At 46.7% G+C, this 21,700-nt stretch overlaps 2 protein-coding genes across 2 annotated transcripts in view; one reads left to right on the top strand and one right to left on the bottom strand.

Annotated features, from left to right (window-relative positions):
• LOC126190687 (oxysterol-binding protein-related protein 9-like) overlaps nucleotides 1-21,700 on the top strand; it is a 528,891-nt gene that overhangs the window by 95,120 nt on the left and 412,071 nt on the right.
• The window catches only part of LOC126190688 (elongation of very long chain fatty acids protein AAEL008004-like), a 132,604-nt gene that overhangs the window by 63,268 nt on the left and 47,636 nt on the right, over nucleotides 1-21,700 (bottom strand). The window contains exon 3 of the mRNA XM_049931147.1: nucleotides 2,280-2,470. Within this exon, the coding sequence (XP_049787104.1) occupies nucleotides 2,280-2,470 (191 nt within the window). The remainder of the gene's footprint in view (nucleotides 1-2,279; nucleotides 2,471-21,700) is intronic.

Below are 21,700 nucleotides of genomic sequence, written 5' to 3'. Positions count from 1 at the left end.
TGCCGGACAGCCGTCCTCTGTGCCTGTACTGGTAAGCTCAAAATGCATCAGGCAGCCACTTCACATTGTGGATACTTCAATCGGGATCAATTTTTTTGACAGAGAGTTTACATCCTTAATTGAGGTTTACTTAGCGGTTTAGATCTTCAATTGTGTAATAAGGCATTTAGAGAGGAAGAGAATCTAGTGATGTTAATGGAGCGTTTTATTGTCCTTGTACTGATATCTTAAGAATTAACAACTGATGAGTCATTTCTTTTCGTTTAAGTACATCATTTTTTTTTTCATTTTAAAACTACTCGAACTAAAATTTTCTGCCGAAACTGTACTTGCACCATTAGCTGACATCATGGCGGCCATCTTGGGCTACGTCACGGATGAGAGCGCCCTCTGGCGGTGGTACTGTGTACTAGGTCAGTTGGAGTCCGGACCCCTTGGCAATCACACTGGATGGTGGTAGTGCCTCTAATTGTTTAAATAAAATAGTGCATGCAAATTAATAAAGACTTACGTCCAGCACAGGACGAGTTCTCTCCCTGCCAATTCCTAGGAAAAGGTGGCAGTCAGGTGATTTAGGTTAGTGGAGCAGCCCAAGTGTCCTTTCTTTCCTATCATTTTCTTAGGTTAATAGAGATAGCCCAAGTGACCTTTCTTTACCATCAGAATTCAAACTTCCTGCACATTCCTAGGATGAGGTGGCAGTCAGATTACTTTGGTTAGTGGAGGTAGCCCAACTGCCCTTTCTTTCCCGTAATTTTTCTTAGGTGTGTTGCATTATCCTGATGGAATTAGAACTTTCCACCATTTTCTGGGGGGGGGGGGGGTTAGGTTAGTGGCGGTTGCCCAACTGACCAATCTTCCTACCAAAATTGAACCTCCCCATCAAAAGCCAGTATTTTGGACGTCATCTCCGCCATCTTGGATGACGTCATGTGCTGCTGCCAACTCTACATGCCGCCTTCTTGCATCACGTCATCGCCGCTATCTTGGCTACATCTGGCAACAATGCAGAGGGGGGTGGTACTCTCCTTGACCCAATACTCAAGGGTGGTTATGCTGCTGGAAGCTATTGTCGCCTTCGGGGAAGGCATCAAGCATGACTGGATGGAGGTCATCCGCAGTAATGTTTACATAGTCGACAGCTGCACTGGTGCCGGCGATTACTATCATAGGTCTCCAGGAAGACCAGACGAATGTCTGCTGTAGCGTAGTACTGCTCTGCTCTGCTCTGCTCTGCTCTGCTCTGCTCTGCTCCTCTCCCACTGAACATATGTCTGTATCGTGGTGCACGTTTTGAGCAGCTGTTCGCGTGGATGACGGCTTATCTGAACAGGCCTATTGACCTCCTGTAACAGTAAACGTGATTCATCCGACCGGGTGACACGTTTCCATAGATCTATGGTCCACTCTGAAAGATGCAGTGCCCACTCCTGCCATACGTGATTGACGACGTCGTTGGGTCAACATGGGAACACGTAGGCGTTGTCTGCTGTGAAGCTCCATGTTTAACATTGTACGCTAAATGGTGTGCTCCGTAACATTGGCGCCTGTGCCATCATTGTATTCTGTTGTCATATCTACCACAAATCGCCGCCCATCCTGTTTTCCAGAGCAGACAAACCTCCGACGTCACATTCTGTGATGAGGTGTGGATGCCCAATATCTTTCTGTGGTTTCAACATTATTCAACCACTGACCTAGATCATAATGACAGTAAAAGGCGAACAGCCGACCAGTGCACCGTTTCCGAAATGCTAGTTTTTAGGCACCGGATCATAATACCTGCCCTTCGGCGAAGTCGCTTATGTCAGTGATTTTCCCCATTTTCGGAACGTATCTTCGTTAGAATGATTCTGCAATTGTTTCTGCTCCGCTTATACACTTTCCTTACCGCAACACGGCATTCATACTCGCTATGGGCGGTGGTCGTAATTTCTGGCTGGCTCATCAGTGTACTTGGTCGATCCACTTCCTGCCTACAAGCAGTCTTTCTTCATAATGCGTGTATTGCATTTCATGCCTAGCTGTTAATAGGGCCACACAGTCGGAACTATCAAGTAACAGACCTTCAGAATCAGTTCGTCATTCCTTGTTTTGTGTTGGGGTTACAATAGTTTGTTCCGATCAAACTCTCTGTAGTTTTGTGTATTTTCCTGTTCTTTGGTTTATAAGGTGCGCTTCATTGCTGCAGACATGTTGACACCATAATAGGCAACACAAATACAATGTTGTTAAAGTTACTGTACTGTTTTTAGATTCAGCATTTAGACGCTTCTTACCGAAATGAAAATTAGGAACGATGCGACGATTTGGAAACAATTGTAGGCGACAATCACGGGCTTCAGGTCGAAGGGCTTTCGCGAGCTCATGTAGTGCGGCCCCCAGACCACGCTGAAGTACAGGTAGCAACTCAGCAGCGCCAGCAGGGGCCACGGCCTGTCCATCATCCACCAGTCCGACACCCGCGGGTCTGCAAACACACAAAAGGCACACGTCAGCTGGTCAATTTACACACACACACACACACACACACACACACACACATACATACACACACACACACACACACACACACACACACACACACACACACACACACACACAGAGAGAGAGAGAGAGAGAGAGAGAGAGAGAGAGAGAGAGAGAGAGAGAGAGTGGGTGGGTGCGGAACGAATGTTTAAAAAGTTGACTTCGAACATGGATACATGCTACAAAGTGGTTCCGGACAAACAACACTACACGTTGAATTTCTTCTGGATTTATTACGACACTGGCCAAAGGTCTCAGCCTTCTCACGTCTTAGCGGGCGAGCTGGCGCACACTGGACTCCTGTCTGTAGGACGATGGTTCGTATGTGTGTCCGATTATTCAGATTCATGTTTTCCCGTGATTTCCCGAAATCACTTAAGACAAATGCTGGGAGGGTGCGGCCGATGTCCTTCCTCATCCTTACGTAATCTGAGCTTGTATTCCATCTCTAGTGACCTCGTTGTCGACGGAACGTTAAACACTGATCTCGCCCGCTTCGGTAGCCGCGCCGTCCTTGGGGTAGATTGCCAGGCGAAGAGGCCCGGATTCGATTCCCGGCCGCGTCGGAGATTTCCTCCGCTCGGGGACTGGGTGTTGTGGTGTTCTAATGTTCGTGTCGTCATAGCTGACATTCCACTCTTGAGAAGCCTGAGTGGGCACGTCCTGAATGCCAATAAATAAATAAAAAAATCGCGAATCTTCCGTCTTTCCTTCATTTCATGTCTTCTGGAGTCATCGGTGTTTCCTTGTAAACATTTGTTTTAATTCTCCAGAGCTGTTCGTCCGGCAAGGGTGTAGGCCATTCGTGTTTCACCAAAAGACCGGTCCAACGATTTCCAATTATTGCGGTAAGAATTTATGTAATTATCTGTGCGGAAAGGGCGGGTCAACCGCCACATTTGTTGCCTTATGTCGTATAGCATGTCTTCCAATAACTGCAGCAACGTACCTGCTAAGGACCGTTGTACATAGTACTGGCTATTTAGCGCCCTAATGGGATGAATTACTGAAAAGTTCGCCTTACGTCTCGGCCGACAAAGATCGTTGTTGATCCACGTTTCTGAGGTAGTGTGGATTTATTGACTGCAAATCTGCCTCAAGTTTTCAAACGATGTTGCACCCGTAAATCAAGCCTGCCACGGAAACGCCGTATCTACGAGTATTAGCAGTTTGTGTAGACATCATTCTGAAATCTGTAATAGATTCTGACAGTCACTGCTATGAAACTGTAGATAGATCGAAGTATGGAAGGGATGGGATGCGTTTTAATTTTATATTTGCAGAGGACTTTGTCGGCCGATCACACCCACACGTTCGAACTGCTTTGTAATGACATTCGGAGTGCATGTTATCGCTGCTGAAATGCTAGTCACATTCCTATCGTCTGCTGCTGTTAATTTTGTTTTCTTTCGTTAGCATGTTTTATTCTTCACTGTCCCATTTTCTTGAAATCTTTTATAAAATTTGCCAAGACAGCGACGTTTAGGATACCTTCCAGAATACAACCGGATCGATACTGTAACAGTTCGGCGACGTTCACTATTAACTAAAACTCTGTCCACCTTGTTGACAATTGTCTTCACGAGCAAGGTGAACGATTGCTACAGTAGCAAGTCTGAGATTGATGAACTGCAAGCACACAGATGAACACACCAGCCATACGTGAGTCATGCCATTGCTTGTATAGCAACTAATCAAAAGTATTCAGACACCTTTTACTGGACATCAATATCCGATGTTTTTCACCTTCGCCTTAATGATGGATTAAATTCTGCAGTGGACACTTCCAGTGTGGTGACTGTATTTTCTGTGAAGGAATCTACATCTTCATCCATACTCCGCAAGCCACCTGACGGTATGTGGTGCAGGGTACCTTGAGTACCTCTATCGGTTCTCCCTTCTATTCCAGTCTCGTATTGTTCGTGGAAAGGAGGATTGTCGGTATGCCTCTCTGTGGGCTCTAATGTGTCTGATTTTATCCTCATGGTCTCTTCGCGAGATATACGTAGGAGGGAGCAATATACTGCTTGACTCCTCGGTGAAGGTATGTTCTCGAAACTTCAAAAAAAGCCCGTACCGAGCTACTGAGCGTCTCTCCTGCAGAGTCTTCCACTGGAGTTTATCTATCATCTCCGTAATGCTTTCGTGATTACTAAATGATACGGTAACGAAGCGCGCTGCTCTCCGTTGGATCTTCTCTATCTCTTCTATCAACCCTATCTGGTACGGATCCCACAATGCTGAGCAGTATTCAAGCAGTGGGCGAACAAGCGTACTGTAACCTACTTCCTTTGTTTTCGGATTGCATTTCCTTAGGATTCTTCCAATGAATCTCAGTCTGGCATCTGCTTTACCGACGATCAACTTTATATGATCATTCCATTTTAAATCACTCCTAATGCCTACTCCCAGATAATTTATGGAATTACCTGCTTCCAGTTGCTGACCTGCTATTTTGTAGCTAAATGATAAGGGATCTATCTTTCTATGTATTCGCAGCACATTACTTTGTTCATTAAACGACTGTGGGGAACTGTATCGAACGCCCTGCGGAAGTCAAGAAACACGGCATCTACCTGTGAACCCGTGTCTATGGCCCTCTGAGTCTCGTGGACGAATAGCGCGAGCTGGGTTTCACACGATCGTCTTTTTCGAAACACATGCTAATCCCTACAGAGTAGATTTCTAGTCTCCAGAAAAGTCATTATACTCGAACCTAATACGTGTTCCAAAATTCTACAACTGATAGACGTTAGAGATATAGGTCTATAGTTCTGCACATCTGTTCGACGTCCCTTCTTGAAAACGGGGATGACCTTTGCCCTTTTCCAATCCTTTGGAACGCTACGCTCTTCTAGAGACCTACGGTACACCGCTGCAAGAAGGGGGGCAAGTTCCTTCGCGTACTCTGTGTAAAATCGAACTGGTATCCCATCAGGTCCAGCGGCCTTTCCTCTTTTCAGCGATTTTAATTGTTTCTCTATCCCTCTGTCATCTATTTCGATATCCACCATTTTGTCATCTGTGCGACAATCTAGAGAAGGAACTACAGTGCAGTATTCCTCTATGAAACAGCTTTAGAAAAAGACATTTAGTATTTCGGCCTTTAGTCTGTCATCCTGTTTCAGTACCATTTTGGTCACAGAGTGTCTGGACATTTTGTTTTGATCCACCTACCGCCTTGACATAAGACCAAAATTTCTTAGGATTTTCTGCCAAGTCAGTACACAGAACTTTACTTTCGAATTTATTGAACGCCTCTCGCATGGTCCTCTTCACATTACATTTAGCTTCGCGTAATTTTTGTTTGTCTTCAAGGCGTTGGCTATGTTTATGTTTGCTGTGAAGTTCCCTTTGCTTCCGCAGCAGTTTTCTAACTCGGTTGTTGTACCACGGTGGCTCTTTTCCATCTCTTACGATCTTACTTGGCACTTACTCATCTAACGCATATTGTACGATGGTTTTGAAGTTTGTCCACTGATCCTCAACACTATCTGTACTTGAGACAAAACTTTTCAGTAAAGCACTTAAAAAAATTTCACTGGATTCTTTGTCCCTGCCACCCGTTATGAACGTTTGAGTATCCCAGTCTATATCCGGCAAATTAAAATCTCCACCCAGAACTATAACATGGTGGGGAAACCTACTCGAAATATTTTCCAAATTTTCCTTCAGGTGCTCAGCCACAACAGCTGCTGAGCCAGGGGGCCTATAGAGACATCCAATTACCATGTCTGAGCCTGCTTTAACCGTGACCATCACCCAAATTATTTCACATTTCGGATCTCCGTCAATTTCCTTCGATACTGTTGCACTTTTTATCGCAATAAACACGCTTGCTCCTTCACTGTCCAGCCTGTCTCTGCGGTATATATTCCAATCTGAGTTTAGAATTTCATTACTGTTTACGTCTGGTTTCAGCCAACTTTCTGTCCCTAGTACTATATGGGCGTTGTGACCGTTTATTAATGAGAGCAGTTTTGGGACCATAGACGCTCCTGCAGTCTTGCCGCGTCTCAGGAGGCGTCTTGTCGGGCCTAGGGAGGGAAGGGAGGGAATTCTCTAACCTAAAAAACCCACATGTGCACTCCACACGTACTCCGCTACCCTTGTAGCCGCTTCCTGCGTGTAGTGCACGCCTGACCTATTCAGGGGGACCCTACATTTTTCCACCCGATAGCGGAGCTCGAGAAATTTGCACCCCAGATCTCCGCAGAATCGTCTGAGCCTCTGGTTTAAGCCTTTCACTCGGCTCCAAACCAGAGAACCGCGATCGGTTCTGGGAACGATACTACAAATAGTTAGTTCAGATTCCACCCCGCGAGCGAGGCTTTCCGCCTTCACCAACTCCGCCAACCGCCTGTATCAACTGAGAATGACCTCTGAACCCAGACGGCAGGAGTCATTGGTGCCGACATGAGCAACAATTTGCAGTCGGGTGCATTCAGTGCTCTCTATCGCCGCCGGCAGGGCCTCCTCCACATCTCGGATGAGACCCCCGGCAAACAGACACAGTAAACACTGGCCTTCTTCCCCGACCTTTCCGCTATTTCCCTAAGGGGCTCCATCACCCAGTCTTCCAGAAACGGAACTAGAAAAGGTAGTGATCATGAGTGCTGAGGTCTGGAGCGAAGTCGACGTTCTAACTCATCCCAGAGGTTTTCCACTGGGTCCATGTCAGGACCTTGGACAGGGCCATTTCGTTTCAGGAGTGTTGTCGTCCACAAACCAATGCCTCACAGATGCTAATTCATGACAGGGTACATGGTCAGTCATCGTCTCTGGAACTGTTTCCCTGCTGTACGCCCACCCTGCGGGTCCAGGGGTTAGAATAGGCCCAAGGTATTCTTGCCTGTCGTAAGAGGCGACTAAAAGGAGTCTCACACCTTTCGGCCTGTAGGGTTTGACATCCATTTTTCAAAATTTACCCGAAGAGCGAGCCAGTTGTGGAGGTATCCTTACATGATGCATCATGTCCATTGTGCATTGAGATCTTCAGCCCACTTTCTCATCGTGGCATTGCAGTCCCGCTAATCCTCCATCTCTTGGGCAAGGACACCTTCCTGGGTGCGTTTTCCTCCACCCATTATGCAGTGTCGTTTTCTGCGCCGACGAGGACCATGGAATTCTTTGCACATCATATCCGGCATGACAGCCAGTCCGTTGTGGTTGGGACACCATGTACCCTGTTGCTTGTAGCCCCCTGACTACACAGGGATCACTCTGCTGATATTTGTGCCATTAACTCCCCATTTATGCCAAGGAGTAGATGCCCGTCACCCTGGGGCATCAGGACTGGCATCAGGACTCCCGGCAGTGCCATACTGCCATGTGGCCTTCACTGCAGCTGGGTGGCGCCCATGCGGGGGGCCCCTGGTCGGAGTGGGTGGCATCAGGGCAGATGAAGCGCAGTGAAGTGTACCACGTCATCACTTGCTGGTGGACAAATGTTAGCAGTCTCTAAGCCTTCCAAGTCTCAGTACAATGCAAGGAAGTATGATCCTAATTAGTTCCCCTACCTGGCCACACTGTGGGAGGAACACCAGGCTAAGGATTGCAGCGAACCTTATTCACCCTGATACCTCGTATGTACGAGAGCTGATGGGGACACCTTTGTCTCAATGAAGCCTCAGTTTTTTGTAGAGCATTTAGAGGACAAGTTTGGGGAGGTGGAGGGCTTGTCCAAAATGCACTCTGGGTCAATCTTGATAAAAAAAGCATCCTCTGCCCAGTCACAGGCATTACTCACTTGTGAAAAGTTGGGGCGGGGTGGGGGGGGGGGGTTACTGTTACCATCACGCCCCATAAGAACTTAAATATAGTCCAGGGTATCATATTCCACAGGGACCTTCTTTTGCAGTCCGACGACGAGCTGCATGCCAACTTAGAGCAACGAGAAGTTCATTTCGTCCAGCGTGTCCATCGGGGTCTGAGGGATAATCAGGTTGCCACAAGTGCCTACATCTTGGCGTTCCTCTCGCTATGAAGGGGTTCTTGGGTCGCTCCCTTCACACATTCCTGCTAATGGGAAATATGACACCCGCCAGTGGCTGAAGTGCCCGAAAGCAGCTGGTCATAGGGCTTCACGATCATCCTCAGTCCTGGAGACTGAATCAGTGCAGCCCTCCCAGCCAGACAAACCTAAGAAGCAGCGAGAGAAATCCAGAAAGAAGACCCCGCCAAGACCAAGGGAATTGCGGTGGCACCCACTCCACAGCTGTCTACAAGCTCTGCATCTGAGGATGAGGTGAAGATTCTGGCATCAGCTGAGGACCTAGATCTCGCCAGACCCTCAGACACAATGGATAAAGCCTGTTCAGGAAATACGTCAGTGGCAGCAGGTGACCCTAAGGTGTTGAGTACCTCATTGAGTGTTTCATGTCTTCCCAGTCTCACGATCACGTCATCCTCCAGTGGAACTGCGGCGGTTTTTTCCACCAACTGGCTGAGCTATGGCAACTGTTAAGCTGTACACCTGTTTCATGCATTGCCCTCCAGAAAACCTGGTTCCCGGCAATGCGGACCCCTGCCTTCTGTGGCTATAAGGGATATTACAGGACCGTAGCTGCTATAATAGAGTGTCAGGTGGAGTTTTTTCTATGTCCTGAACTCAGTCTGTAGTGACGCTGTGCCCCTTCAAACCCCTCTTGAACATGTGGCTGTCAGGATACGAACGGGGCAGGAAATAACTGTGTGCAATGTATATCTTCCTCCAGATGGTGCAGTACCCCTGAATGTATTGGCTACACTGATTGATCAACTCCCTAAACCTTTCCTCCTTTTGGGAGAGTTAACGCCCATAAACCCTTGTGGGGTAGCACCATGCTTACTGACCGAGGTAGAGATGTCGAAAATTTGTCACAACTCGACCTCTGCCTCTTAAGTACTGGGGTCGCAACACATTTCAGTGTGGCTCATGGTAGTTACTCGGCCATTGATTTATCAGTTTGCAGCCCAGGACTCCTATCTATCCACTGGAGAGCACATGATGGCCTTTTTGGTAGTGACCACTTCCCCATCTTCCTGTCACTCTCCCAGCGTCATGCCCATGGACTCCTACCCAGATGGGCTACAAACAAGGCAGACTGGATAGTCTTCACCTCTGCTGTAACCGTTGAATCTCCCTCACTTGGTGCTATCAACGTTGTGATTAAGCAGGTCACTACAACGATAATTCCTGCGGCAGAAAACGCGATCACTCGTTCTCTAGGGTGCCCCCGGCGAAAGACATTCTCTTGGTGGTCGCCAGAAGTCGCTGAAGCAATTAACGAGCGTCGTCGAGCTCTACAGCTACATAAGCGGCACCTTTCCGTGCCCTTGTTAGCCTGCTTATAAAACTACAGAAACAGGAGTGTTGGGAGAGAGACGTGTCGACCATTGGGTGCCATACGTCACCTTCCCAAGTCTGGACGAAGATCAGACGACTTTTTGGGCACCAGACCCCAACAGGTGTCCGTGGCGTTAACATCAATGGCGTGCTCTCTACAGACGCCAACATGATTGTCAAGATCTTCGCCGAGCTCTTTGCCTTCGCCGAGCTCTTTGCCTTCGCCGAGCTCTTTGCCTTCGCCGAGCTCTTTGCCTTCGCCGAGCTCTTTGCCTTCGCCGAGCTTTTTGCCTATAGAGTCGGAGCTCCATAGCGCCCTTTCACATTGCCCCGACACATCTTCTGGGCCAGATCGGATCCACAATCAGATGATTAAACATCTCTCGTCTGACACAAGCAACATCTCCTCGTCATCTTCAACTGGATCTGATGCAATGCCGTCTTTCCATCGCAATAATGGGATAGCACCATCATTCTAGTGCTCAAACCCAACATCTGGTTGCCATCTTTTTTGACTTACGTAAAGCATACGACACGACCTGGCAACATCATATCCTTGCCACATTGTATGAGCGGGGTCTATCGGGCCCGCTCCCGATTTTTATCCAAAAGTTACTATCGCTCCGTACTTTCCGTATCCAAGTTGGTGCCTCCCATAGTTCCCCTCCATATTCAGAAGAATGGCGTTCTGCAGGGTTACGCATTGAGTGTATCTCTATTCTTAGAGGCCATCAGCGGCCTAGCAGCAGCTGTAGGGCCGTCGGTCTCCTCTTCTCTGTATGCTGATGATTTCTGCATTGCATATTGCTACTCCAGTACTGGTGTTGCTGAGCGGCGCCTAAAGGGAGCTATTCACAAGGCGCAGTCATGGGCTCTAGCCCACGGCTTCCAGTGTTCAGCCGCGAAGTCGTTTGTTATGCTTTTCTGTCGGCGTCTCACCGTTCATCCAGAACCAAAACTTTACCTTAATGACGGTCCACTCACTGTAGTGGAGACATATCGATTCTTAGTACGGGTTTTCGAAGCACCATTGTCTTGGCTACCTCATTTTCGTCAGCTTAAGCGGAAGTGCTGGTAGCACCTCAATGCCCTCCGCTGCCTGAGCAGCACCAACTGTGGTGCAGATCGCTCTACGCTGCTGCAGCTCTCAAGAGCCCTTGTCAATCCCGCGTTGACTATGGGAGTCTGGCTTATGGTTCGGCGGCGCCCTCAGCGTTGCGTTTACTCGACCCAGTGCACCACTGTGGCGTTCGACTGGCAACGGGAGGTTTTACGATGAGTCCAGTGACCAGCGCCCTGGTGGAGGCCAGAGTACCTTCATTGAAGGTTAGGCGTGCACAACTGCTCGCCAGTTACGTTGCACATGTTCGTAGTTATCCTGCGCGTCGGAATTACTTTCCCCAACCACGGTAGTTTATCTCCTCCATAGGTGGCCCAGGTTAAGGTTTACTAATATGGTTCGCGACTGGTCCATTTTGTCTGAACTGAAGTCCTTCCCGTTACCACCTCTCCTCGAGGTCTATTCACGTACACCTCCATGGTGTACACTCTGGCCGCAGATTCTTCTAGACCTTTGCATGACCTTAAGGACTCCGTTAACCCTGCGGCTCTCCACTATCACTTCCTCTCTATTCTCGACATGTACTGGGGCCATGAAGTGGTTTACGTCGACGGCTCATTGGCGGATAGTCACGGAGGCTTTGCGTATGTTCATGGAGGACTTATTGAACAGAACTCCTTGCCAGATGGCTGCAGTGTTTTCACTGCAGACCTGGCGGCCTTATCTCGTGCTCTTGAGCACATCCGCTCATGCCCTGGCGAGTCATTTCTCCTTTGTACAGACTCCTTGAACAGCCTACAAGCTATCGACCAGTGCTACCCTTGCCATCCTTTGGTAGTGCTGTGGAGTCATCTATGCCCTGGAACGGTCCCGTCGTTCAGTGGTAGTTGTGCGAACCCCACGACACGTCGGAATCCCAGGCAACGAACTTGCCGACAGGCTGGGCAAACAGGCAACGTGGAAACCGCTTCTGGAGATGGGCATCTCCGAAACTGACCTGCGTTCTGTCTTACGCCGCAGGTTTTTCGGCTTTGGGAGATGGAATAGCATAACAGTACGCACAAGAAACTGCGTGTCATTAAGGAGACTGCGAATGTGTGGAAGTCTTCCATTCGGTTCTCTCGCAGGGATTCAGTTGTCGTCTGCCGGCTCCGCATTGGCCATACGTGGCTAACGCATGGTTACCTCCTCCGTCGCTAGGACCCACCTCGGTGTCGCTGTGGCTCACAAATGATGGTCGCCCACCTCTTGCTGGACAGCCCACTTTTAAGCCGCTCTGCGGCGGACTTGTAACTTTCCCAGCACTCCACATTCTGTGGTGGGCGACGATGCCTCAACAGCAGGTTTAGTTTTACGTTTTTTTCGTGAGGGTGGGTTTTATTATTTGATCTAGATTTTAGCGCATGTCTTTTGTCCCTTGGTGTCCACCACCCTAGTTCTTTTAGGGTGGAGTTTTTATGGTTTGCTGTCTGGCTGGCTTCTCCCTTTTTTTCTCATGTTCAGCCAGCCATGGTAATGTGGTCCCTTGTTTTGATCTCTTCTACATGTTTCTTGCGTCTCTGTGGTTTTCTTTCCCGATTTTGTCTGTTTTAGTGTGTGTTGCCTTTGTGTCATTCTTGTGGTTTTCTCCATTCTTCCAGCTGTGTTTTGTATTCTCGATTATTTTACTCCCACCTTTGTGGAATTATCTTAATCGGAACGAGGGACCGATGACCTAGCAGTTTGGTCTCCCCCCTCCTTCTTTTAAACCAACCAACCAATTTGCTGTACACTACACACAGTTATGCAAAATGCATTCACATCCTTCGGCGTGCAGCGTTTCATTAAGCGCAATAAGGAGACCATGTCGTAACCACGAGAAACACTCCTCTCTCATACTGTAACATCATCTCCTCCGTACTTCATTGTTGACATTACACACGAGGGCATTCGACAAACCTAAACGTTTTCATCGGATTGACACAGCCCACGGCGTGATTCATCATTCTGAATCTCTCGTTTCCAGTCATACACTGCCCAGTGGCGTCGCCCTGTACAATACCTGAAGCGTCGCTGAGCATTCACTACTGAAATGCATGGCTTATGAGGAGCTGCTCGACAATCGTACCTAATTATTTTTTACTACCTGCCCACAGTCATTGTGCTTTGCTGAAGTGCTGGTAGAATTTCGTAACTCGTGAACGATTTCTTCCTCTGATTTCATACGATTACCTCCACAGTGCTTCACGTTTTCTATCCGTCAGTACATTGCGTGTGCCTGGGTTTGATTTAACAAGGAGTGCTCCGTCGTGTTTCCATTTAATAAACATACCGCCAAAGTCAACTTGGGCAGCTTTAGAAGGGTTAAAATGTTCTGATGTATTTGTTACTGAGGTGATATCCAGTGATAAGTCCTCATTCGAAGTCACTTAGGTCTCCAGAACGACCGATTATGCTGTTACAGCTCCTGTATTGACAACACGATGCTACCCGCCTCCATTTAAATTGGCGGTCCGTATTTTGTAACGTATAGTGGTCAGTTCCGCGTTACAGAAGGGTATCCAGCTGCTTCTGATCAGTGTGTGTATTCGTTGCAGTAGGGCATGCTTTTGTTAGACATCTTCTGAAGGCAAAACAGCACTTTACGGCTGTGTTATGTTGTTAATATTCTATCAAGTTACTACGTTTTATTCCAACAATGGCAAAAGAAAAGTATGTCGTTCTACTTAAAACAAAATAAAAAAAACTATGTAGATGTCATAATTCGGCGGCTATAGACGTTATGAATTACTAGCGTACGTCAGTAAATTCTCCACATCATCCGCTATTCCCTAATTTAGCAAAAACTGCTCATTGTCAAATAAGTTGTTAAAAAATATTCCATATTTTGGTAGGTGATAATATAAACTAAAACAAGAAAAAATGTTCACTAAATATGGCCTCTGAACTCCAAACCCTGCGAGCCATGAGCACATGTTCAGTAGAAGAGTGTTTCACGGTATCGAAGATGAACAACTGCTCATAACTTGCAATATTTGCATTTTAGAACCCATGTTTAGTAGACATTTTTGTCATGTTTCGGTCCAGAGAACCACTTTTCAAACTAATAAACAGTTTAATACCGTGTACTGGGCGTGGCCTACCTTTTCTGCCTCGCCTTGTGTATGAATGTGATGTTAGTTCTAGATTTCGGAAGTCATGAAACGTCTCAAGTGCTCTGTTAATTCACTAGAAGAAATTCGTTATTTGTATTGAAGGACAGAGAGAAGAAAGCGTATCCACGCTATTCTCCGTGAGGATGCAACCTGAAATAATTACGTATTATGATCGAGAAATGTTCGTCCAGGAGACAGAGTATCTCCCGTTTGTTGCGCATTCAGAAATCACTTCATAATAGTTTCGTTAGTCCTTTATGGTGGATGTTTCGATTGCTACTATCATTAACACTCCTGAAATCTTTATATTATAAAGTTTTGCATAGTCTTTGAGTGTGGTACAGTCAGAATAACGCGACGTTGCAAGATTATAACAAATTCAGGCACGTTTTTGGCCCTGGCAGAATGACGTTGCTAGCAGAGGCGGAATTGCGTTGGGACACTAGCCCAGGCGAAATGCTGGTTGAGATAATTTTCCGCTGCCTGCCTTCAACCTGTGCGCGCAGTGCGACAGGAGTGCCATAGTGCAGCATGGGTAAATGTTGCAATCCCTTCTGGAGTGTCAAGGTGTTCCGGGCGGCTGTGACGGAGGGAGACGAAACTTGGTGTTGCGAGATTATTTCTCTTTACGGTCACCGACGTTGCAGCCGAAGTTCGATCGCTCCTCTCTCTCTCTCTCTCTCTCTCTCTCTCTCTCTCTCTCTCTCTCTCGTCCCGGCCTGAACTTATTTTTTCTATGGACGGCAGAAATTTGAACAAGATACTTGCTGTTATATCACTAGCTTATTTGTACTGGCCTTTGTGAACGTCCTCCTTGCTTATCAGTTTAAATTGAGTACAACTTTTTTTTTGTACAGTGCTGTGGTTGTTTTTAAAGCTGGCCTTCGTGTTTTTAAGAAGTGTAAATATCAGAACATGACAACACAGAAATCTTGTAACTAATGGAACTAAACATATTCTTACAGTCTACAGCGATAACAGGCTCCGGGTTTTTCTTTTATTCTGCCAAATTCGTTGTGGTTGTTGATTATCTTCAACTTACACATAACAAATTTATTCAGCTCAAAAAATACGGTTTGTGGATCCCATATTTTACGACTTTGCCCTTCGATTGAGTGGATGTGCAGAAATAACACATAGGGAGGCGATGTGGTAAGCCATATAGAAGTACTGCACTTATTTTTGAAAATAATCAATAATTCTCTTCTTATTTGCTTTCGAAAACTCATGATAAATTATTCATTAATATTAGATTCCATGTAAGGTGACGTGGTGTGTCATACATAACTGAGTTTGTCAGCAAAACCATCATAGACTAACATGAAGCATCACACCCTTAAACTATTTTAGCGACTTTCCTGCTTTCCTCAGTCAGATTGAACAGCGGGAAAGCACCTCCCTGCCACCTGACATCACAACTGGATTCGGAAGCGGTTACAGTTCTTAGGTTTGCTTGTCTGTTGGTGTGAGGTAGCGTAAAGAAAAGAAGCAGTTTTAAACGTCCTCTGGATCTAGAAGGGAGAAACAACAGTCAGGTGATTATAAATTGCAAATGTTTCCAGATTTGGTCACACAAGGTAAAGTAAACGCTATGAGTTTCGGCTGGTTGTAGCCATCCTGCGCCGTGGCAGTATTACACAATTTTTCACACTGAAATTTCTCAGGAAGCAGAGAAACATAATTATATTTTACCCATCTGAAATACACTGCTGACCAGAAAAGTGAAGCACTTGAAAGGGGAGGTGGAACGAAATGGAATTTACTAGGTTGAGATCATATGTGAAATTATTTCATTATTTACAAAATCGAGTACAGTTTACGCAGAACCTCGCAGTATGCTCCCACTTACCGTTGCGTGCAATGATTCAGGTGTCATAAAGGCGTTGTATCCTCTCCAAGGCAAGCTGGCTGTTGACATCCTGTATACTGACACTGGGACAGAGCGTACATCGCATCTGGTCGCACGCGTTATATTGGGAACAAATCTGGAGATCTTGTAAGCCACGGGAGTACCCCAGCGTCAGCAGACATTTCATGGAGATGTGTGTCGTGAATGGAATAACATTGACCTGTTTCAAAACTGCAACGTGATACTGTCACGTAACAGATAATAAAATGGGTACGTGGGGCACGGTCGGCTACGGTGTGCCAAACTGCACGCGAGCACAATGTGCGAGCAGTGAGCAAGCAAGAGGCTCGGCCCATGTCGGTGCTCGGAAGTAGTCGGTACAGCGCGACATTTCGTTTAATATTATGATGTGGCACCTTTGTGTCGACAGGAGTTTCGTCACTTCTGGAGAATCGTGGTGTCAGTAATGTTTATCTTTCGCTGTTTTTGTGGTATAAATGTAGTTCACAGGTCCACAGTCTGCACAAAACGAGGCAGTTTAGCGATCTATCATCTCACGATCCAAGAAGATTAGTAATGACCGTAGCGAGAAGGAAAATTCCTAATATTTGGTAAAAGTTGGCAGATTTACTATGGAATTACATTACAACACCTAGCAGAAAGAATTTAAAAAAGTAGTTGACGATGAAAGAGCAAAAAATTACTACAACCGACTGACAGTTTGTATGACAATCATTGTTATGTACATCAAGAAGCACTTCGTGTGATATTTGCTAGCATGGAGCATGTGATAAAACTGGTGGTGGGAATAGTATGTACATGAAATTACACGCATTGTTACACTGTCAATTGCAACAGTTTTTGGTGGAACTGAACGAAGTTGACTTCATATATTATTGCAACGTACGTTGGCGAAGTCAACTAGCATGCCTGCAACGATTTTTCGACTTAAAAATCCGCTATTGTTGAATTTCTGAAGTAGGAACGAGAGTAGGGACGAAAATTATAACGCTCGGAATGTATTGCAGACATCACGTTTTAATTGGACTTGACTGCACACTGCTCACAGTGAAATGAAATGTCGTGTGGCTAGAGCCTCCCGTCGGATAGACCGGTCGTCTGGTGAAAGTCTTTTTAGGTTACGCCACTTCATCGATTTGCGTGTCGATGGGGATGATATGATGATAACATAACACCCAGTACCAGAGCACAGCATTCTGCCGCGCTGAGCACTCAGCTATCGGGGAGGACAGTAAGACATCGCAAGACGAGAAACAACTTATTTCTGATTTTATGGGGATGTATTTAAACGAAAATGTGATTGTTGAAGTGACAGATTCACACAAAAAACACCATCCACTTCCCTAACCTCACTGGCATTAAAGAAAATGCGAGGTCTGAAGAATTCATAGCCTTGAAAGAGTTACAAGGATAGGTTTCTAAACATTTAGAGGACACTGCCAATTGTACATATGTTTTCGAGCCCGTTTGCTGTGCGTGTACAGATGAAACTGATGAACAATGTAATTCCCATTTAAAAGACACATTCTTTTACATTAAGGCTGTCCAAGAGGCCTACGTTGTTTTCCTCTGGAAGAGTTTCCACACCTCCACAGTGAGGTTGCGAACTTGACAAAATATTTCACTAAACAGGTCTAGGTGAAAGGCTTCTTTTAATTTTGAAACTAAATAATTCGCAATTACATGGCAACCCGAGTGCAAAAATCTGTGAAATTGTCTGTGTTTGTCTGTATGCCAACACTTTGTACCAGATACAAATTGTCTTCATCACGCCAAAATTAATTACATAATACTGAACTTGTGATCTATGTTCTTTAGAAATAAGAAACGAAGCTGCATTCAGTGTGACTGCATTGTCAGTTAAATGCGGCACATTCGCAGTTTCAACCCTCTTCTCCCAACTTATACTTAGATAGCGTGGCGTGATGATAGGGGAAGTAGCCAGATACTTGGTCGCGTGCCAAATCCTTGGCCGTCCTTGGCATACAGTATCCTTGAATTATCTTTGTGCCGTCAGAGTTCCCTCAGTCACTAGCAGCCGTACCCCAAATTCATACCCTGTGACTACCCACACCATGACGCCAGGAGTAACACTGCTGTGCCTACCTGGCTCTCAAAAACATGGCAAGAGTGGGACTTTCTCTTGCCAAATATGGCCATCCGGTGCAATGCAAAACCGTTGAAGGCAATGTGACGCCATTCAATTGCAGTCCATACTTCCCGACCACAGCACCACTCCAAAAGCTGCTGTCTGTGTTGTGGTGTTAACACTTGGCCGTCCGGACGTCTCGTACAAATTTATTCGCTTGGCGCCGGCAGCGCTAATTGGGATTACTTGGCTTGTCACCGGCTGCTTGTCACCTTTCCGCTGATGACAAGCGTCAAACACATGGACTTTTGCGCGCTTTAATTTTTCGGAAACCTCTATTTTGCTGTATCGTTCCACAAACTCGAATTTTCTTTTCAAGTAACTTCTCTGCAAGTTCTACACTGCGATAATAATTATCCATTCAGAGGTGATGCCACTTTCCATCAGAAGATATCAATATTTCCATCACTGTTTTTGCTAAAGGCTGTCCAGCGCCGTAATATATCTTGAATCAGGAAACGTATCCCGTGCTCGAATCACACAACATCCGAATGAGTATGCCGTATTTCGTAATTTTCGACGAATTGTAAACTTTAAAATTTAACCGTCCACGCCACGGTATCATTCCTTCATCAATTGAGATGTTTTGACTTAGGTTAAACGTTTCTTTAAACTTTCTTTAAACTTTTTGGAAAAATAAACAATTGCGAATTCCACTTTGACAAGCCGGTCGGCATTATCCGGTTTATTGTTGCTGTCGGAAAAGAGTAAAAATGATAATATTTGTGTGAATCGGTTGCGGGACATCGTTTTGCGAAATGTCAGTGTGTGTATCAACGGATTCGTTGACCAATGATCATTGATCCTTGTTTTTCTTAAAATTCCCATAAAGATAGCAAGCCCAAACAGTTTCCTACTTTCGGGTCCCGTAACGTCGACAAATTTGGCATTTTTTAAATCCAGTTTCCTTCTATTGCAATTTTGACTGTAGTACTTTTTGGTTTCGTTGCTAATATATTCAAATAGATCGTTCCCAATATATAATTCTACGACATCCTCGACGCTCTGTGTATCTTTGGGAAATAAGTTTGAACCCTGGGATCCTTCAAATTTATTATTGGTCCTCGGTAACTCAGTCTGACCACTGTCTTCTTCGTCTGATTCAGCCGAATCTGTTGGCAACCGTAGCGTTCGCCGAATTCTTCTTGGACGTATTTCACTATCTTCCTACGATTGTGCTTCACTTTCATTTCTTTGACATCCAATGTTTTCTTCCCAATCGGCCAAACCGTCCGGAACGTCAGACAAGACGTCCGCGGATTCTTCGCAAATCATTCTATTGTCTCTTTCGTCCGCCTTGATGAAAGAGCACAATACTTATAAAAACAAAAAACTTGTTGACGTGTGTAACTTATTGTTATCTAAACAAAACACCAACAGAATGCAAAAGGTACTAACGTGCTGTCGCCGGGCACTGCGTGATACTATACTCACGGCACCACTGTGGTGTCGCCGGACGGCAGCATAGTGTTAACAGCAACCTACGCATGGGACGATAATTTCCTAGTCCTGCTGCTATTAGTCTCAGACATACTTTGCGTGAGTGTACAGAACGTTGCCGGGAATCCATTAATTGTTTTCGGATGGCAGATGCGGATCTGATGCGATCACGATGGTGGTCAGATGCGGTCGACCGGAACCTTGGTGATGAGGATGGCAGCCCTCACGTTTTCGTGCTGTTCAACGTCGGGCCACTGTCGCAATCGAATGCTGCACAGACGTGGACATGGCACAGTTCAACCAGCCGACCAAATGGGGACCCACAACGAGACTTATTCAGAGTGTCAGGTGCTGCGATAACACTATCTCCCATGACTACATGGAATCTGTGTACTTCAGTGATAGTCAACATCTGACGCTGTTCACGCCCCTTATGTAGGATACCACACAACACTAATGCTGTCTGGTAGCTTTTCCACTTGTCACAGAGAATAGCTACTGTAAACATGTACATACCTGCCGGTGGTGTGTGTACGGAGTTAGACATCTGACTATTCCTTCCGGCTGCTTCCCTGTTTTAGTCAGGTAGTGTATCGTCGGCGGCGGCAACTAGCGAAACTAACCGCGCGAGCTATCAAGGGCCGGCGAGTGGGCGGATCGTAACCGCCCTCAAAGCCGCGATGGCGGCAGAGAGGGCGGCAATGCAGGAGATCATCGGTCTCCACCGGCAGCTGCAAGAGTTGCGGGAAGAACTCAGGACGCTGCAAAAGAAGACACCCGCCCCCGATGCCACCCCCACGGTGGTGCGACAAACTGGGGTGGATGTGTGTACACAAATGGACGTCGCCCCGGAACCTGTAGCAATACAGGAAACCGGGGAGACGCCCATGGACGTGGTGCAGCCTGTACCGCCGCCGCCGCCACCGCCGGATGTGGAGAAGAAGAAGAAGCAGCAGGACAAACGAGATCAAGTTGGAGGAGGGATGCACTCTGAAGTCATACATTTCCCGGACGTCAAGAACCTGCCAGAGATACTCAAGAAGATCGCAACCATGGGGCGAGATGGGCGGTACGACGTCCAAAGAAAACGCTACATTTTCGCACAAGCGGAAGGGAAACGGAAGCCACCACTTCCACACCGGCCGTTCGAGCTTCGGGCGGATATCGGGCAATTATGCTCAAATTCTACACGAAGAAGGACCTCCACACCATCAAATCGAACCCAGTCTTCACGCTGCGCGACTGGGGCTTCATCTTGAAGGATGCGGTCGCGCGGCTGAAGAAAGAAGTCCGAGATGGAGAGAGGAAGCTCTCACCCGAGCTGGAGTCCTCACTGAAAAACATCGCAAGCGAGGGGAAGAAGATCTAGTACAACATCAACAGCCAACATCACCGCCAGCATGCCTGCATGCTGGCAACCAGGATTTATCACAAATAACGCGCAAGGACCATCCGCAACGAGAGGCAACACTATTCCAACCCGTAAGGATCTTGGAGGAACAGCTATCCACAGCTTAGACTCCAAACCTCGGGCCAAGGACTACTACCGCAGTGGATGACTGCTACCTACGGATTATGTCCCGGAGGAACCCTGACAGCAACGCCTCCATGTTGAATAATGCTTTTCGTGCAACCACAGGACGTCGTGTTACGACTCAAACTGTGCACAATAGGCTGCATGATGCGCAACTTCACACTTGACGTCCACAGCGGGGTCCATCTTTGCAACCCCGACACCATGCAGCGCGGTACAGATAGGCCCAAGAACATGCCGAATGGACCGCTCAGGATTGGCATACCGTCCTCTTCACCGATGATTGTTGCATATACCTAGAACCAGACAATAGTCGGAGACGTGTTTGGAGGCAACCCGGTCAGGCCGAACTCCTTAGACACACTGTCCAGCGAGTGCAGCAACGTGGAGGTTCTCTGATGTTTTGGGGTGGCTTTATGTGGGGCCGACGTACGCCGCTGGTGGTCATGGAAGGCGCTGTAACAGCTGTACGGTACTTGAATGCCATCCTCCGACCGATAGTGCAACCATATCGGCAGCATATTGGTGAGGCATTCTTCTTCATGGACGACAATTCGCTTCTCCATCGTGCACATATTGTGAATGACTTCCTTCAACATCGCTCGACTAGAGTGGCCAACATATTTCCAGACATGAACCCTATCGAACATGCCTGGA

Source organism: Schistocerca cancellata, chromosome 6 (genome assembly GCF_023864275.1).
Source record: "Schistocerca cancellata isolate TAMUIC-IGC-003103 chromosome 6, iqSchCanc2.1, whole genome shotgun sequence".
Lineage (NCBI taxonomy): Eukaryota > Metazoa > Arthropoda > Insecta > Orthoptera > Acrididae > Schistocerca > Schistocerca cancellata.
Note: the sequence above shows the minus strand (reverse complement) of the source record. Positions and strands in the feature narration are given on the sequence as shown.